The sequence below is a fragment of the Propithecus coquereli genome, unplaced genomic scaffold, assembly GCF_000956105.1.
Source record: "Propithecus coquereli isolate 6110/MARCELLA unplaced genomic scaffold, Pcoq_1.0 Scaffold124, whole genome shotgun sequence".
Taxonomy (NCBI): domain Eukaryota; kingdom Metazoa; phylum Chordata; class Mammalia; order Primates; family Indriidae; genus Propithecus; species Propithecus coquereli.
This window is the reverse complement of record NW_012136525.1, coordinates 2,926,652-2,941,114: the sequence shown is the minus strand read 5'-3', so window position 1 is coordinate 2,941,114 and position 14,463 is coordinate 2,926,652. Positions and strand designations below refer to the sequence as shown.

Genomic DNA, 14,463 nt, shown 5'->3' with positions numbered 1-14,463 from the left:
TTAGTTGTGTAATCCTGAGTAAGTTGCTTTAACTGTCTCATCCTCAGTTTCATTATCTGTAAAATAAGAAATTGATTAGATCATATGATCTCTAATGACTTTCTAATTCTAAATTCTGTGAGCTAATAAATAATATCAAACTTACTTAATTCTGCCGTAATCTTCAATTCAGTATAAATCCTGATTGTAGAGAAAAGATTTCTTCTAATATTTTTGTGACTCTAGAACTTGAGAGCATCTTAGCAACAAAACCCTCACAGCTGCCAACAGGTATTCTTAAACCTCAGCCACAAGTTATTTATTTCTTACCTGATTGGGCATTCAAAAAAGACTGAGTAGAGTGTGGCTTATTTGCCTATAACTCTCTCATCTCCCTCGTATCTCTTTATTTTGCTAAAGCATAGAGACTATAATTTTATAACTTCTTGTGCTTCTTTCTCCAAGCATAATAGTATTTTCTCCTATCAATTAGAAGTTTTTTCCCTCATGTTAAACATGTCACCTCCTCCTTCAGAAAGTCTCAGTAATAGATGAATAGATGCCAGGTTAAGTTCTTTTTTTTTTTTTTTTTTTTTCCGAGACAGAGTCTCCCTCTCTCACCCTGGGTAAAATACAGTGGTATCATCATAGCTCACTGAAACCTCAAACTCCTGGGCTCAAGCACATCCCCTTGCCTCAGCCTCCTGTGTAGCTGGGACTATAGGTGTATGCTACCAGGCCCAGCTAATTTTTCTATTTTTAGTGTGTTGTGGAGGGTGTCTCGCTCTTGCCCAGGCTGGTGCCAGGTTAAGTTCTTTTTTTTTTTTTTCCTAGTTACAGATTGACCCACAGGTTAAGTTCTTAGTAACTAAAGTTTTCCCCTTACAACCAGCAGCTTTTCCTCTGTGCTTTTTGTATAGTCTTCTTTAAGTTTGTATAACTTTTTATGGTTTTTCCCCACAATTTTGAGGGTAACTGACATTATCAAATTATCTTTTCCATTTTGCAGATAAGGAAACAGAAATTAGGTTAGATGACTTGACTGTCAGACACAGCTAGTAAGTAGCAGAGCTGAGCCTAAGTCTTCAGATTACAAATCCAGAGCTATTTTGCTTCCAGTTACAAATTTAAACATATAATAGAACAAAACTTCTTCAAATGATTTTTTTTTTATTTCAGCATATTATAGGGGTACAGATGTTTAGGTTACGTATGTTGCCCTTGCCCCCCGCTCCCCCCCCAAGTCCAAGTTTCAAGTGTGTCCATCCCTCAGATGGTGCACATTGCACTCTTTGTGTATGCATATACCCGTCCCCTCCTCCACCCTCCCCCCGCCCAACATCCAATAGATGTTATTCTTATATGTGCACTTATGTGTTGATCAGTTAATACCAATTCAAATGATTTTTTTAAACCGTTTTTTTTAAAACAAATCGACTTTTAAAAAATTAAGCAATACATTCACTTGGTACAAAATTTAAAAATTACAAAAAGGACATGCCATGAAAAGTCCCTTCCAAACTTATTTTCTAGCCACTTAGTTCCCCTTTCCACAGGGAAGCAATGTTAATAATAACATCATTCTAAAGATAACATAAAGACATACAGTCTAACATACGTTCTTTTTTCCCCCTTTGACACGAGTGTTAGAATTCTCTATTCATTGGTCTATCACCTTGATTTTTTTCACTTAACTATGTGTCTCAGTGATTTTTTTTTGTTTGTATACATAATTATAATTGTATACATAATTAGCTGCCCCATTTTTTTATGGCTACATAGAATCCCATTGTGTACATGTGTCTTAATTTAGCCAATTATTGAAAGTTTATTATTCCTAAACTTTTACTTAGCAAATTTTTTTTAGAGACAAAAATGTTGCCCAGGCTGGATTTGAACTCCTGGGCTTAAGAAATCCTCCCACCAAAGTCTCCTGAGTAGCTGGGACTACAGACGCACACCACCGCCCCTGGCTTTAGCAAAGTTTTTAAAGAGGTGTTTGCTGTAGGTTTGTGGTTTGAAAAATTTGAAAAGCCTCATTCGAGTTTTTTGAAGACTATAGTAAAGCCTGAGGCTTCAGAAATAGGAAAAGTGTTTTGAGCCCCACCCCTATTAGATGCTGCTCAACTTTTTAAGCATAATAAGTGTTCCTTTTATTTGGACAGTAGGTCCAGGAACTTGATGGAATCATGAGGTAGGCTCCCTTCAAACAGCTACAGTGACGCTCTTCTGGTTGCTGAATCGGTTCTTTCAGGCAGGCCATCATTCTCACTCGAGAAGCCATGGGCAGCTTCCAGGAGTCTGAACCCTTCAGTCACATAGACCCAGAGGAGTCAGAGGAGACCACGTTCCTGAATCTCTTAGGAATTATCTTCAAAGGTAATTTCTTTCCCTTGTTCAGTCAAATAACAAAACATTTCAACTAGTATTTACTGAGCATTTACTTTATGCTAGACAGTGTCCTGGCTAACAGCCTTGTGCCAAAAGGGCCCAGAGGGGAGTTGGCAGTGCTTCTGCTCTGTAATAGAAGCAGCCCACGGACCTAAGAATGATAATCACAGGGTAACTATCTAAACCATTGAGGTCTTTAGGAATCTTTTTTGAGAAAAGAAGACATTTTATTAATATTTTACTTATTTATTTTATACAGAGACAAGGTCTCACTCTGTTGCCCAGGCTGGAGTGCAGTGGCGCAATCACAGCTCACTGTAATCTCCAGCTTATGGGCTTAAGCAATCCTCCTGCCTCAGCCTCCCAAGTAGCCAGGACTGCAGGCACATGCTGCCACACCCAGCTAATATTTCTATTTTTTGTTGAGACAGGTTCTCACTTTGTTGCCCAGGCTGTCTCAACCTCCTGGCTTCAAGTGATCCTACCACCTTGGCCTCCCAAAGTTTTAGGATTACAGGCACATGAGCCACCACATCTAATCTTTTTTTTTTTTTTTTTAAGATAGGGTCTCGCTCTCTTGCCCAGGCTGGAGTACAATGGTACAATCATAGCTCACTGTAATCTTGAACTCCTGGGCTCAAGCGGTCCTCCCACCTCAGCCTCCCAAAGTACTGGGATTACATGTGTGAGCCACCACACCCAGCTGAGAAATGAAGACATTTTAGAATAGGTTCTACTTTCGTATCTTCACACTGCAGAAATATCCAGGGATGTTGACAGCTGTTGGATTCCCCCACATAATCCTTGAACAAAAACCAACCCCTATGTCTCTAACTCCTAGGCCCAGCAGCTTCTACACAACAGAAGACCAGGTCTACAGGGAACGTGGTCCCAGAACAGGTCGCAGGACAGACTGTCTGTAAAGACAAGCCCAAGGTGTCAGAGCCTGAGGAATCCAGGGAAAGTGATGAACTGGTGAAGCAGGAGATGCTGGTGCAGTATCTGCAGGATGCCTATAGCTTCTCTCGGAAGATTACCGAGGCCATTGGCATCATCAGCAAGATGATGTATGAAAACACAACTTCAGGTATGCCAGAGGCCTTTTCTGTAAGGAACTGGGTCTTGCGCTTCCCCTCTCTTCTGTTTTCTTTTTCATTTAGGAGACAGAGCTGGGCGTGGTGATGCACACCTATAGTCTCAGGTACTTGAGAGGCTGAGGCAGGAGGATCGCTGAGCCCAGGAGTTTGAGGTTACGGTGAGCTATGATGATGCCACGGCACTCTAGCCAGGGTGATGGAGTGAGACTGTCTCAAAAAAGAGAGAGAGAGAGAGAGAGAGAGAGAGAGACAGGGTCTCACTCTGTCACCCAGGCTGGAGTGCAGTGGCAAATCATAGCTCACTACAGCCTCAACTCCTGGGTTCAATGATCCTCCTGCCTCAGCCTCCCAAGTAGTTAGGACTACAGGCATGTGCCAACACAACTGGCTAATTTTTCTTATTTTTTTGTAGAGATAGCTTGCTATGTTGCCCAGGCTGGTCTTGAACTCCTGGCCTCAAGCAATCCAACCACCTCAGCCCACTAAAGTGCTTGGATTACAGGCGTGAGCCAACACACCCAGCTGGCCTTTGGGTTCCTGTCCATATTTATTGATACGTATCTGCTCCTTTAAAAGGCAGGGGTTCTTCATTTCCATTTGCTTCGTCTAGCCCTTTGTAGCTTAGGTATTTTAATGCATATAGTATTTCATGATAAGGCATTATAGGAGATGACATTTTCAGAGAAAGTGAAGAAGGCCTCTACGTGCATGTTGCTATAATCAGAAACGTTCTATCTTTAGGTATTGGGAGAGTTTTGCCAAGTAGATGGGTGACATTTGTATCTGTCGTCTCAGTGGTGCAGGAGGTGATTGAATTCTTTGTGATGGTGTTCCAATTTGGGGTACCCCAGGCCCTGTTTGGGGTGCGTCGCATGCTGCCTCTCATCTGGTCTAAGGAGCCTGGTGTCCGGGAAGCTGTGCTTAATGCTTACCGCCAACTGTACCTGAGCCCCAAAGGGGACTCTGCCAGGTATATGGGGTACTTTTGCCTTTACTGACTTTTCCGAGATCAGCTTCTTATAGGACTTTTCAGGAGTATATCTTTCCAGAGGAATTACAAACTCATAGGCAGTAGGTCCATGATGGGGCTCAGGGTGGGACTGAATTTCCAGTGAAGCTCATCCTAAGCAGTGATTTGACACTGTGGTGGGATATCCCTAATAATCTGTTTGCCAAGATCAACTTATCAGTCTTTTAATGACCCCTATTCCCGCAGAGCCAAGGCCCAGGCTTTGATTCAGAATCTCTCTTTGCTGCTAGTGGATGCCTCAGTTGGGACGATTCAGTGTCTTGAGGAAATTGTAAGTCTTCTCACTTTCTCTTTATTCATTCAACAAGTATTATTGAGTTATTACTATGTGTTGAGCCATTTTACTCAGCTCCATACAGAAGTATATGGCTATTTGCTTTCATATTCCCAACTTTAAAGGAACCAGCACTCTAGTTGGTAGCCAAAAAACACGAAACATTTTTACAACAATGCAGCAGATAGATAATTAAGTGCTAGAATAAGTGGTACAGGTAATGATTGAAATAGCTATAATAATAACACACTTACATGGTATTTAATATATGCCAGGCACTATTCTTAGCACTTTTCTCATATTAATTTGTTTAATCCTCACAACCATATGAGACAGTGTCTGCATTTTACAATGAGAAATCTGAGACACAGCTGAAGGAACTTGGCTAGTTACAGCTAGTTAGTGGCAAAGTTTGAGATTTAAACCCAGGCAGTAAGAGTTCCAGAAAACACTCCTGGCCGGGCTTGGTGGCTCACGCCTGTAATCCTAGCACTCTGGGAGGCTGAGGCAGGCGGATCGTTTGAGCTCGGGAGTTCGAGACCAGGCTTAGCAATATCAAGACCCCGTCTCTACTGAAAAAATAGAAAGAAATTAGCTGGACAACTAAAAATATATAGAAAAAATTAGCCGGGCATGGTGGCGCATGCCTGTAGTCCCAGCTACTTGGGAAGCTGAAGCGGAAGGATCACTTGAGCCCAGGAGTTTGAGGTTGCTGTGAGCTAGGCTGACACCACGGCACTCTAGCCCGGGCAACAGAGCAAGACTGTCTCAAAAAATAAAAAAATAAAAAATAAATGTAGTTTTGAAGGCATGAGAGTAGAAAAGTCAAGAAAGGAGAGAGAAGTACCTCCCCAATCCCCTGCTTTACATTTTGAGCCTCCTTCTTCCTTTTTCATTCCGAAATATTGCCTTTGCCCACTATAGGTTCTCAATATTGTTTTCAGAGATGTGGACCAGGGATTGGGGAATTGTTTTTTGGGTTTTTTTGGTTTTGTTTTTTGTTTTTGGCTTCAGCCTTTTTTTTTTCCTCCACAGCTCTGTGAGTTTGTGCAGAAGGATGAGTTGAAACCAGCAGTGACCCAACTGCTATGGGAGCGGGCCACCGAGAAGGTCCCCTGCTCTCCTCTGGAGCGCTGTTCCTCTGTCATGCTTCTTGGCATGATGGCACGGTGGGTGAGGCTGAGGTCAGACAGGCAGTAGGGTGGGAGAGGAAAGGAAGGTTCAGAGAAGGTTCCTTTTCCTTCAGTAGTAATGAAGCCCAGCCGAGCTCTGCTGGACCACCTAAATGGGAAAGAAAATAGTAAAAGTCCCAGCCCCCAGCCTAGTAAAAATGGTGGGATTCAGTAGAAGAGGGACTCGGGGCTGGCCCCATGTCAGAGCCTCACCATAGTGTTCCAAGGCTCTGGACGCCCTATATTGGGTGCTGGTACCTACCCCGTTGGCATTATCCTCCACACGAGGTCCTGTCCATGCCTGACATTAACTCTGTGGCTTCCTTCCCCTAGAGGAAAACCAGAAATTGTGGGAAGCAACTTAGACACACTGGTGAGCATAGGGCTGGATGAGAAGTTTCCACAGGACTATAGGCTGGCCCAACAGGTGTGCCATGCCATTGCCAACATCTCTGACAGGAGAAAGGTATGTACAGCTGGTATATCCAAACTAAGGAGAGTGGGGATCCTCTCTTCCACCCTGTACAGACACCCACATTTTCTCTTCTTCTTCTCCACAGCCTTCTCTGGGCAAACGTCACCCTCCCTTCCGGCTGCCTCAGGAACACAGGTTATTTGAGCGGCTACGGGAGACGATCACAAAAGGTAAACTATCAAGAAGGGGGTTGGAGGCCAGGCGTAGTGGCTCACGCCTGTAATCCCAACACTTTGGGAGGCCAAGGCGGGAGGATCACTTGAGGCCAGGAGTTCAAGACCAACCTGAGCAAGAGCGAGACCCTATCTTCACAAAAAATAGAAAAATTAGCCAGGTGTTGTCCGCACACCTGTAGTCCCAGCTACTCAGGAAGCTGAGGCAGGAGGATCGCTCAAGCCCAGGAGTCGGAGGTTGCATTGAGCCTTGGGCAGAATTGAGACCTTTGTCTGCAGCGAACTACTTCTCTGTTCTCCTGTTTAGGCTTTGTCCACCCAGACCCACTCTGGATCCCGTTCAAAGAAGTGGCAGTGACCCTCATTTACCAACTGGCAGAGGGCCCCGAGGTGCTGTGTGCCCAGATATTGCATAGCTGTGCAAAGCAGGCCCTGGAGAAGCTGGAGGAGAAGAGCACCTCCCAAGAGGACCCAAGTGAGTGGGCAGGGGGTTGATGGGGCAGCCAGCTTCTGCTGTTTTCCCCACAGGGCCAGAAGCCACTGCCACCACCACTTTCTACAGCAGCCTGTCAACATACACTGTCTCGTTTTTGTCCAAGTCGAAGTTGGGCCACTTAGCATCGCCACCCCCGACCCCCATGTCTTACTTATTCACTAGTTTGAATAGCACATGAGCAAGGGGAAGGGATTCAGGTTTGACAGGACTCGATTATATCTCTTCTCCCTGCTTCTCTGTCCCTGTCCTCCAGAGGAGACCCCCGTTATGCTCCCCACTTTCCTGTTGATGAACCTGCTGTCCCTGGCTGGGGACGTGGCTCTGCAGCAGCTGGTACATTTGGAGCAGGCAGTGAGTGGAGAGCTCTGTCGGCGCCGAGTTCTTCAGGAAGAACAGGAGCATAAGACCAAAGATCCAAAGGGGAAGGTAAATGGAGCACCTGGGTGATTGGGATCTTGTGCTAAGTGTTTCCTAGATGTATTTCATGACCTCAGCTCAGAACATTTCCTTCTGGGGATCTCTGCTTCTCTGCTATTAAATGAAGTGAGGATCTCTGCCTTTTCGTTGCTGCTACCCCGGGAAAGATTAATGTGAACACAGATGGACCAGTCTGTCCGTGATCACCCAGGCATGAAAGTTTTAGGTAAATACAGGGTATAGAGTTAGAGACTTCAACATAAAATGTAGGCTGTCTCTGAGGCAAAGTTTGTTGGAACATGAACGCACACACCCCCTTTTCGATCAGCCTGTCTTTACTTGCCTGGCACCTGATGGGATCTTGTATTCCCTCCACTAGAGGCAGTGATGTCTTGCAGACAAGTCAGACATAGAGCCTTGCAGCAGTGGGGTAAAGTCTGATCTTCTCTGTGACCTTGAACCACTGTCTGGCATGATCCATCTGTTTACTATACACAGGAAATTATGTCTTCTATGAGGAAGAGGTAGAAACATGCTTTGGCAACTTAAAAGCAATAGGGTCCTAGTTCTTTTCCTGTTTAGTTCAGGAATCCTTTCTCTTTACAGACACATTTGACAATTCTGTGAATGGCTTCGTAGAATTTGCTTTTCCTCACATCACTCTTGCAAAATGAAGTATAGGCTGGAATCAAAAATGTTGTCTCTGCTCACCCATGATCCCTGGCTTCGTTGCCTTTAGAATACAAGCTCTGAGACCACCATGGAGGAGGAGCTGGGGCTGGTTGGGGCGACTGCTGATGACACAGAGGCAGAACTGATCCGTGGCATCTGTGAGATGGAACTATTGGATGGTAAGAAAAATGGCTACACTCAGCAGTTTCTCCCCAAGTGAGATAACCTGCCCCAAACCTGAAGTTATTCTTCCAACAGGTAAACAGACACTCGCTGCCTTTGTTCCACTTTTGCTTAAAGTCTGTAACAACCCCGGCCTCTATAGCAACCCAGACCTATGTGCAGCTGCTTCACTTGCCCTGGGCAAGTTCTGCATGATCAGGTAGGCCCTGGGGCTGGTCCCACCTTCTCAGGGAGGATGGGGTGATATGTTTCCCTGATGGCCCTCTCCTTGCCCCTAGTGCTACCTTCTGTGACTCCCAGCTTCGTCTTCTGTTCACCATGCTAGAAAAGTCTTCACTCCCCATTGTTCGGTCTAACCTCATGGTTGCCACTGGGGATCTGGCCATCCGCTTCCCAAACCTAGTGGACCCCTGGACACCTCATCTGTATGCTCGGTAAGAGATCCTCAGTGCAGCAGCGGTCCCTGAGAGCTCTGGAGTCTGGTGCATCAATGTGAGAATCACTAAGACTCTGTTCCCCCAGTCTTCAGTGTTACCTTGAACATGTGCTTGAACTTGACCTGTATAGGCCCCCTAGCTCAGTATGACCCTAAAGGGAGTGAAGCTTCTGACTGGAAGTTTTGCCTCTTTCCCCAACTCCAGCTTTCAACTCTAGACAGCTTTCTCGCTGCCTCTAGAACGGTGTATGTGGGGTAACAGATTCCTGCTGAGGCCTTTTCTGCCAGTGTTTGGGTACAGCCCAGAGGTTTTGGTCCCAATGACTTAAGACTGTATTCCTAGCCTCCGGGACCCAGCTCAGCAAGTGAGGAAAACAGCAGGGCTGGTGATGACCCACCTGATCCTCAAGGACATGGTGAAGGTGAAGGGGCAAGTGAGCGAGATGGCGGTGCTGCTCATCGACCCCGAGCCCCAGATTGCTGCCCTGGCCAAGAACTTCTTCAATGAGCTTTCCCACAAGGTGAGACGCACAGAGGTGGAGACGCGGCCGAGGGCTTGCTGCGGAGGCAGTATGTAGGTCACCTCATCTCTCTCTCTGTCTTACAGGGCAACGCAATCTATAATCTCCTTCCAGATATCATCAGCCGCCTGTCAGACCCTGAGGCGGGAGTGGAGGAAGTGCCTTTCCACATCATCATGCGGTATAGCTCCCTGGGCCTTGGGGCACATTTTTCACATAGCAGAGGCTCAGGAATCAGACAAGCCTGTATTTGAATTCCGGCTCTGCTGCTTTTTTAGCTGTGTAGCCTTCAGTGATAACCTCTCCGCGCATATTGCCTCTCTTATAAAATGAGGCTAATAATGTGTGCCCCTTAGTTCTTGAGAATATTAAGTAAGTTTTCTAACGTGGTGGTAGGCACACAGTAGTGTTCACTAAGTAGCAGCTGCTGTTGCTAGTTTCTATTCACGGTGAAAATTCCTGGGGAGAGGGCCTTTTCTCATGTATGGGAGAGGGCAAGGGGGTGGTGAGGCAGGCAGGGGCTATGGCAGAGAACTTCAGAGAATCCGGTGCCAGGGGACGGTCCAGGGTTGGTCTTAGTGGATGACTAAGCTGGCCCTGGGCCGTGGCACATCTTCATCTCCCCTTCCTGCAGGCAGCTCCTCTCCTACATCACCAAGGACAAGCAGACAGAGAGCTTGGTGGAAAAGCTGTGTCAGCGGTTTCGCACAGCCCGGTACTCTGCCTTCCCTGAGAGCCTTTGTCTCTGTGCTGAGAGGGGCCCTGCAGGGGAAAGAGCCTGTCCCTGTCCGTTCCCCTCCCTGCCTCCCCCTGCATGATCCTTCACGTCCTGGACCTCGCTGCTCCTCACGAAGCCTTTCCCATCCGCAGAACTGAGCGGCAGCACCGGGACCTGGCCTACTGCGTGTCACAGCTGCCCCTTACAGAGCGAGGCCTGCGCAGAATGCTTGACAGTTTTGACTGCTTTGGAGATAAACTGTCAGACGAGTCTGTCTTCAGTGCTTTTTTGTCAGTTGTAGGCAAACTGCGGCGTGGGGCCAAGCCTGAGGGCAAGGTGAGCCGTGCAGGGACGTTTGGGCCCCTGCGGGGTTCCAGGGCGGGTTGCTGCATCTGCTCTCCCTCAGAAGCAGTGTTCTGAGGCTCTTGTAGTCACGTTAGTGTCTTGCCTTATCCCCAGCTTGACTGCAGCCAACTTGCTAGAGTGACCCCAGACCAGATTTTCTGTCTCCGATTCTTGTTTTGTTTTTTTTTTCTATTTTACAGTAGTTTTAAGTTCAAAGCAAAATTGAGCAGAAAGTACAGAGACTTCCCATATACCCCCACGTGCCCCCACGTGCAGCCTTCCCCACCATCGACATGCCGCACCAGCGTGGTACATTGGTTACCGTCGTCGAAGCTACGCTGGCACATCATCTCCCTAAGTCCATAGTTTCCATCAGGGATCGCTGTATAATGACATGTACCGGCCACTGCAGTATCACACAGAATAGTCTCATTGCCCTAAAAATCCCTGTGCTCCACCCATTCATCCCTCCCTCCCTGCAACCTCTGGCAACCACTGATCTTTTTACTGTGTCCATTGCTTCGCTTTTGCCAGAATGTCGTGTAGTTAGTTATACAGCATGTAGGCTTTTCAGATTGGCTTCTGCCACTTACTATTATGCACTTAAGGTTCCTCCATGTCTTTCATGGCCCTGTTTCTTTTTAATCATAGAAAAAGCTATGTTCCAGGCCTGCTCTTGATCTCTGTTCCCTCCAGGCTATAATAGATGAATTTGAGCAGAAGCTGCGGGCCTTTCACACCAGAGGGTTGGATGGAATAGAGGAGCTTGAGATTGGCCAAGGAGGCAGCCAGAGAGCCCCGTCAGCCAGGAAACAATCCACTGGTATGTGAAGCAGCCGCGTGCAGGCCAGACCAGACCTCCCCTCAAGCAGTGATTACCTTCTTTTTTTAAAAAATCATGTCTCCCTGCCTTTCTAGTCTCTAGGTACCAGCCTCTGGCTTCTGCAGTCTCAGACGATGATTTTGTCACACCTGAGCCCCGCCGGGCTACCCGTCGGCATCCAAACAACCAGCAGCGAGTTTCCAAAAAGAAACCCAAAGTTGTCTTCTCAAGTGATGAGTCCAGTGAGGAAGGTATGATGCCCCCTCCTGGCCCTGGCCCGGAAGGAACATAGCTGGGGTGAGGAAGGCTGGTTTCGACAGGGTCCTGCTGTGGGGGCCCCACTGCCCCATGGTGTCTTCCTGTGCAGTTCGGATTTTACTTCTGCAGTGTGGTCGGCGTTGTCCCATTTGTTCTCTAACATTATTTTTCACCGTCTTTGTGACCCAGCTTTTTCTTACCTTCCAATTCTTTGCATAGAGCTTTCAGCAGAGATGACAGAAGATGAGACACCCAAGAAAACAACCCCCATCCGCAGAGCATCCACTCGCAGGCACAGATCCTAGCAAGTCTTCTTGCCTCTCCCCATGCCTCCTGTGCAGGGTATCTTGTTGGATGCCTTGAATTCCAATTCCTTTCCCCTTGTAAAATATTTATTTGCCTGTCTATGTATTTTTTTTAATACATAAATGATCTTTAAAATGCAGGGCATTTCTCTTAAACTAGCATAACTGAACTTCATTCCACTGCTTTCACTTTGGAATATATGTTTGCCAATCTCCTTGTTTTCTAGTAATAAATGCTTTTATAGACTTTTAGACATTTTTCCTAAGCTTGTCTTTGTTTCACCTTTCACATTAGCACAGATTCACTCAGCAAACGGAGGGTTATCAGTCCAGAGGGGGAGTCCAGGAGCGCAGATGAGCCCCCTGCTCCCCACTGCCCCCGCCTGCACAGGTGACAAGATGGCTGGCTGGAGGATTGCAGTGTCTGGGCTCCATATCAGTGCTTCTTAGCTGGGGGCCGTTCTGCCTGCCAGAGGACATTTGACAATGCCTAGAGACTTTTGTTGTCACAGTCTGGTAGGGGAAAGGCTGCTACCAGCATCCAGTGGGCAAAGAGCAGGGATCCTACAGTGCACAGGACAGCCCCCCAACAAAGAGTTCTTCCGCCCAAAATGTCAATAGAGCCTGCCCCAGACCCACAGTTGCTTTCCTCTGTGTGCCCTGCCCCACCCCCACTGGTGTTCCCTAGTCCATCTCCAAAGACTGGCAACTGCGCTGCCCGGGTGGGAGGTCAGGTCTTGCTCCCCTCTGGCTCTGTAGGAGACAAGGTCTGTCTACCAGGCAGACCTCACTATGTTACGGGTCTGCAGGCGGTTGAGCCCCTCAGGTGCAGCCCGTGTGGCTGGTGGTCTGCCCCCTGAAGCCTGTGTACCCCTTAGCTCCCCAAGTCTTATCTGCTGAGTCACGGGGAGCAGGAGGCGGTGAGGCTGCCATCATGACCACACTGGTGTCTCTGCTGTCATGACAACAGCAGACTGCGTCAGTAGTGCTCCGTGGCACTGAGCTCCCTCTTTTGTTTGGGGGGTGGGTGGAGAGGACAGTAATGAAAAATGACAAGAATGAGGCAACAGGGAAGATGGTACCTCGGAGTGACACTTTGGGTAGTGCAGGAGCATGGAGGGCTCTTAAGGGCCTCTGCTGTGAAAGGTTAACGGTCCATTTCGGTTTGGCTGCACTTTTGCAGGAATAGATGAGTGTCTCCTCAGAGGCGGGGGGCCTCCACTCCCCCAGGCTCCAGTGCTGCACTTCCCACCCCTCTCACCATGGAGCCCTCTAGCCCTGCTCTTGGTGACCCTGAAAAGCCTGGGCACCAACCATGCCAATGGCTGCCAGATGTGGACACAGCCTTGGCTCTGGGGCCCAAGGAGGGAGGGCGATCCCAGAAAGGCTGGACGAGGCTGGAGTCAGGATGCAGGACAGTGTGCTCGGTGCCTTTTAAGCAAAGATTAACACCAAGCCGGCTAAACTTAGCCCCAGGCTTTTAGCTAGAAGGGCAGGGGGCTGGTGTCAGGTTATGCTGGGCCAGCAAAGAGGCCCCAGGATCCCCCTCCCCTGCACCTGCTGATGGGCAAAGGCCACCCCGCCCCGCCCCCTTCAAACCCTCATTCCTCTCAAGTGCTGGGCACCCAGCCCTTCCTCTATCCTTAGCTCACGAGCCAAACCTGGCCCAGCGCAGGCAGGCTCTACTCCCCTAGGAGGGGATGGATCCCTTCCTCTACCTCCCGAGTGTGGGAAGGGGCGGGGAGCCTGTGCCCACCGTGTGCCCAAGACCTCTTCTCCCCCTTTTTGCCCCTTCTGGACTCACCCTGCCCTCAATCTCCCCTGGGCACGGCCAGTGAACGGGAGTCCCTGGCTCCAGGGCTTGCCTGCTCAGCTCAGGATGGGGAGGGACTTCCGCCCTGGGCTGCAGGGGATGAAAGGGGCACTGTCTTCTACCTCAGGTTCCGAGGAGCGACTGTGGGAGGCCTCTGGGCCCCCGCCGGCCCAGCCCCCAACAGCGATCCGGTCATTTCCGTGGGGCTTCAGCCCAGGGGACAGCAGCTGGGCCTGGTTTGTTTGCCCCAAACGACCCGATGCCCGGGCTGCAGGACATCGTGACCTTCCGTGCAGAAACCTCCCCCTCAGGCCTCCCCCTCAGGCCTCCTCCCAAGCCTCCTTCCTCTCCAGGCCCCCACTGCCCGGTGCCCGGCCCAGGCCCCCGGTCCCAGAGAGGCTGGGAGCCAGGAGAGGGGGAGGGGGGAAAAGGGGCTGGGAGCGGCCCCTCCCGGGCCTTTGCCTGCGCTTTTCGTCTGTCTCTACCGAAGAGCCTCGAGGAGAAGTTCCTCAACTTTCCCGCCTCTCAGCCTCTGAAAGAAAAGGGGCGGGGGGCTGGCCGCGTGCAGCTGCGAGCCGTCCTGAATTGGCTCTGGCTCCAATTCCCCATCCTACCAGCTCCCAAAGTCCTCTTGTTTCATCCGTGCAGCAAATTTAACGTCCCTGGCTCCCGGATGTCCTAAGTTTTCACCAGAGCCCCCTGTCTGGGAGTCCTGGAGTCCTGGAGTCCCGACTCTCCTGCGTGCCCACAGTCCCGTCCTGAGAACCATCCCCGGTCACCTTCCCATCAGGCCAATCTCTGTCCCCTCCCCTCTCCGTCCCGAGCCCACGCGCTTGGTGCGTGCACCGTTGAACTAGGCGGGTGCGCAAAAAAAAAAAAAAAAAA

General features: G+C 48.9%; 1 protein-coding gene across 1 annotated transcript in view; it reads left to right on the top strand.

The window, feature by feature from the left end:
• Positions 1-12,015, top strand: part of NCAPD2 (non-SMC condensin I complex, subunit D2) — a 33,763-nt gene extending 21,748 nt beyond the window's left edge. Inside the window, exons 14-32 of the mRNA XM_012637866.1 lie at positions 2,234-2,358; positions 3,212-3,457; positions 4,263-4,437; positions 4,684-4,768; positions 5,807-5,940; positions 6,277-6,409; positions 6,504-6,588; positions 6,899-7,066; positions 7,341-7,513; positions 8,244-8,355; positions 8,435-8,558; positions 8,638-8,793; positions 9,139-9,316; positions 9,403-9,497; positions 9,951-10,031; positions 10,187-10,370; positions 11,076-11,202; positions 11,298-11,453; positions 11,680-12,015. Of these exons, the coding sequence (XP_012493320.1) occupies positions 2,234-2,358; positions 3,212-3,457; positions 4,263-4,437; positions 4,684-4,768; positions 5,807-5,940; positions 6,277-6,409; positions 6,504-6,588; positions 6,899-7,066; positions 7,341-7,513; positions 8,244-8,355; positions 8,435-8,558; positions 8,638-8,793; positions 9,139-9,316; positions 9,403-9,497; positions 9,951-10,031; positions 10,187-10,370; positions 11,076-11,202; positions 11,298-11,453; positions 11,680-11,765 (2,623 nt within the window). The 3' untranslated portion in view covers positions 11,766-12,015. The remainder of the gene's footprint in view (positions 1-2,233; positions 2,359-3,211; positions 3,458-4,262; positions 4,438-4,683; positions 4,769-5,806; positions 5,941-6,276; positions 6,410-6,503; positions 6,589-6,898; positions 7,067-7,340; positions 7,514-8,243; positions 8,356-8,434; positions 8,559-8,637; positions 8,794-9,138; positions 9,317-9,402; positions 9,498-9,950; positions 10,032-10,186; positions 10,371-11,075; positions 11,203-11,297; positions 11,454-11,679) is intronic.
• Positions 12,016-14,463: the final 2,448 nt, after the last annotated feature.